Source organism: Eimeria tenella, genomic scaffold (genome assembly GCF_000499545.2).
Source record: "Eimeria tenella Houghton genomic scaffold, Eth_scaff37, whole genome shotgun sequence".
NCBI classification, from domain to species: Eukaryota; Apicomplexa; class Conoidasida; order Eucoccidiorida; family Eimeriidae; genus Eimeria; species Eimeria tenella.
In genome coordinates this window covers 206,286-209,244 of record NW_013543286.1, presented here as the reverse complement: position 1 = coordinate 209,244, position 2,959 = coordinate 206,286, and the positions used below count along the sequence as shown (strand labels likewise).

Here is a 2,959-nt window from a genome sequence, read left to right as displayed (position 1 = left end):
CAGCGGCAGTAGCGGGTAAGAAGGTCCAGGGCCACAACTTGGGGCCCCGGCTGCAGCTGGGGAAGAGCAGCAACAAGGCGGGAGAAGAAGGGGTGGAGCATTGCAAGGACCTCCTCCTGGGTCTCGGGGGCCCCCCCGCGTTCGAGGGGCCCCCCGGGGCCCCCCTGGGGCCCCCCCGGGGGCCCCCCGCCGTGGGGGCCCCCCTGGGGGCCCCCCTGGGGCCCCGGAGAGGCCTGGAGGGACTGGAAGAAGACAAGGCGGAAGGAGACAAGTGCAGCGCCAGCAACGGCGAGCTCGCCGTCCGCCAGCAGCTGCAGCAGCAGCAGCACGAGCTCGTGGCGCTGGTCTGCGTCGAGGAAGAAGAGTTTTGCTGCTGCATGCGCTGCAGTCTTGCGGACAAGGGGGGACGTGTCTGCTGCTGCGCGGCGGAGACTGTGCAGCAGCAGCTGCGCCGCCTCCAGCAGCTGCAGCGAAGACAAGGACTTAAGTGCTGCTGCGCGCAGCACGTGGGAGCTGCTGCAGAGGTCTTTCTGGTAGCCATTGAGGGCCAGCAGCGCCAAGTCTGGGGCTTCCTGTGCATGCAGCACGAGGTAAAGATAAACAAGTCTTTTGAGTTCGAAGTCGGGGGTGGAGAGGTTCTTGAGGACGTCTGCGAAGAAGGGGGAGGGCCCCGTTGCTGCTGCTGCTGCTGCTGCTGCTTCTGCTGCCAGCACCCGCCGCAGCCCCGCCAGCTTCAGCTCCGTGCTGCTGCTCGCCAGCTGCTGCCGGATCTGCGCAGCTTGCTGCTCCCCCTCCACGAAGTAGCTGCTCTCGCTGGAGCTCACCAGCCGCAGCAGCGCCCGCACGCCTTCGGAGGCCTTTTGCACCAGCGGTGCAGCAGCAGCTTGCGTGGCGCTGCGCACCTTCCCCACTTGCTGCTGCATCGCTGCAGCAGCGCGCGCAACGGGGGGCCCCGCCGCTCCGCTGCCTCCGGGGGGCCCCCGGCCCTGCGACCCTCCAGGGGGGCCCCTGCGCATGCACGGCGCGGCCTGCGGCGCTGCGCCGGGCGGCCCGGTGTACAGACACCGCAGGCGCCGCCGCCGGGCTCCGCACCCGCGCAACGCGCCTCTTCCGCGCGGAAAGCAGCGCTTCGAAGCCTCGAAATGCTTCCCGAAAGAACTCTTTTTGCTTTTGCTGCTGCTTCGCACGCGCCACTGGCTCAGACGCGCGCAGCCCGGCCCGTTCCACGCGCGAGCAGCCGCTGCCACCGCCGCTTCCAGCCGGCGCCCAAACGCCCGGAAAGCTCCGGGAAACGCAAGAAACGCCGCGCCTCAAGAACTCCAAAAGGTGAAATACGGAAGGAATTCCGCGAAAAAAGAAGGAACTGCGAAGAAGCGCGGAGAACCGGAGCCAGGTTTCGCGGGAGAGGCGCGCGCAGACAGCTCACGGCCGACGCATTGATTTGTCAGGAGCCACGGCAGCCAACAGCGAGTCTTTCGGATAAAAAGAACAACACAAGAAATTTATTTTCAAGAAACAAAAGCTAAAAAAAACTGCAACACGGAAACCCAGGATCAACCGCCCGCCATCCACAGCCCCCGCCCACGCCGCCGCGCCTTACGCCCACTGCCCCTGGCTGCTGTCCCGCTCCTCCTTTCCTTTTTTGGACTTTACTTCCAAATTCTAAAAACTATTTCCTTTCTTTTTCTCCTTGTCAGTGCGCAACCGACCCAGGGGGCCCCGCAGACTCGCCGCCCCCCCTCCCGCCGCCTATAACCCTTTCTACGGCGAACTTCATTTCCGCGCTGGAGGCCCCACGGCCACAATTTCGCTCCTTCTCTCTTCTGCATTTTGTCTTTATGAAGTTCCTGATGAAAAGCTCGCAAAAAGGTTCAGAAGGACCCCAGCTCCTGCGCTGAAGCCCCTGTGCTGCTGCTGCTGCTGCTGCGGCTGCGGCAGTGCTAAGGCCGCAGCAGCAAAGCAACAGCAGCGCCTGCGGACGGTGCTGCAGCCGCAGGGACCTCGGCTGGCTGGCCAGCAGCAGCTGGCAGCAGCAGCGCTGTGCAGCACAGTAGCCAGGGGCCCCACACCCGAGAGAATGCCCTGCAGCGTGGGCAGCTAGCTGTGGCTTTAAGTAGCTAGCTAGCTAGCTATAGAAGGGGCCCCCCGTCCACCTCTGGCTTCTCGAAGCTATACGGGGGGCCCCCAGCTAGCCGTTGTTCTTGTTCGCTAGCTAGCTATCTATGGGTGAAACACCCAGACAGTTCTGGCTCTCCCTAGCTAGCTAGCACGCTATAGGGTGCTCCTTAGGTAGTTCTGGCCCCCTCTAGCTAGCTAGCTAGCTAGCTAGCTAGAATGGGGCCCCCAGGTTGTCCCGGCTCACCGTAGCTAGCTAGCTAGCTATAAAGGGGCCCCTAGGCAGTTCTGGCTTCCCCCAGCTAGCTAGCTAGCTAGTTGGGGGGATGCCTGTAGGTCGTTCTGTCTCCCTCTGGCTATCTAGCTAGCTAGAAGGGGGCCCCTAGGTAGGCCAGGCTTCTTATGGCTAGCTGGCTAGCTAGCTAGCTAGCTAGCTAGCTAGCTAGCTGGTAGTGGAGCTGCGAAAGTGCAGCGCCGGCTGCTAGAGTGCATTTAGATGCAGCAGGAGCTGTCTATACACCCCAGGGGCCTCGCTACGGGGAAGCAACGAGGAAAGAAACCAATGAACAACCAAAAAGAAGCGAAATAAATAAAAAAACAAACAATAAATAAGCAATAAATGAATAATAAATAAGTAGTAAATGAGTTAAAAGTCTGCGTGTTGTCATTTGGTGCTGCTGGCCCTGCGTTTGGCCGGTGGCGGCAGCGCCTTCGGAGCCGCAGCGCGCTGCTGCCTCTTGCCGCGCTTGCTGCCCTGCTGCTGCTGCTGCTGCTGCTGCTGCTGCTGCTGCTTGCGGGCCAAGTCCGAAGGCCTGCTAACTGCAGCACCAAAAAAGTTTTCTAA

The 2,959-nt window shown here is 62.0% G+C and overlaps 2 protein-coding genes across 2 annotated transcripts in view; both read right to left on the bottom strand.

Annotated features, from left to right (window-relative positions):
* ETH_00011740 (adaptin N terminal region domain-containing protein, putative) overlaps positions 1–1,016 on the bottom strand; it is a gene marked incomplete at both ends in the record, with an annotated part of 2,466 nt that extends 1,450 nt beyond the window's left edge. The window contains one exon of the mRNA XM_013376559.1: positions 111–1,016. Coding sequence (XP_013232013.1) covers positions 111–1,016 — 906 coding nt within the window. The remainder of the gene's footprint in view (positions 1–110) is intronic.
* A 1,763-nt stretch (positions 1,017–2,779) lies between these two features.
* Positions 2,780–2,959, bottom strand: part of ETH_00011735 (uncharacterized protein) — a gene marked incomplete at both ends in the record, with an annotated part of 462 nt that continues 282 nt past the window's right edge. The window contains one exon of the mRNA XM_013376558.1: positions 2,780–2,927. Coding sequence (XP_013232012.1) covers positions 2,780–2,927 — 148 coding nt within the window. The remainder of the gene's footprint in view (positions 2,928–2,959) is intronic.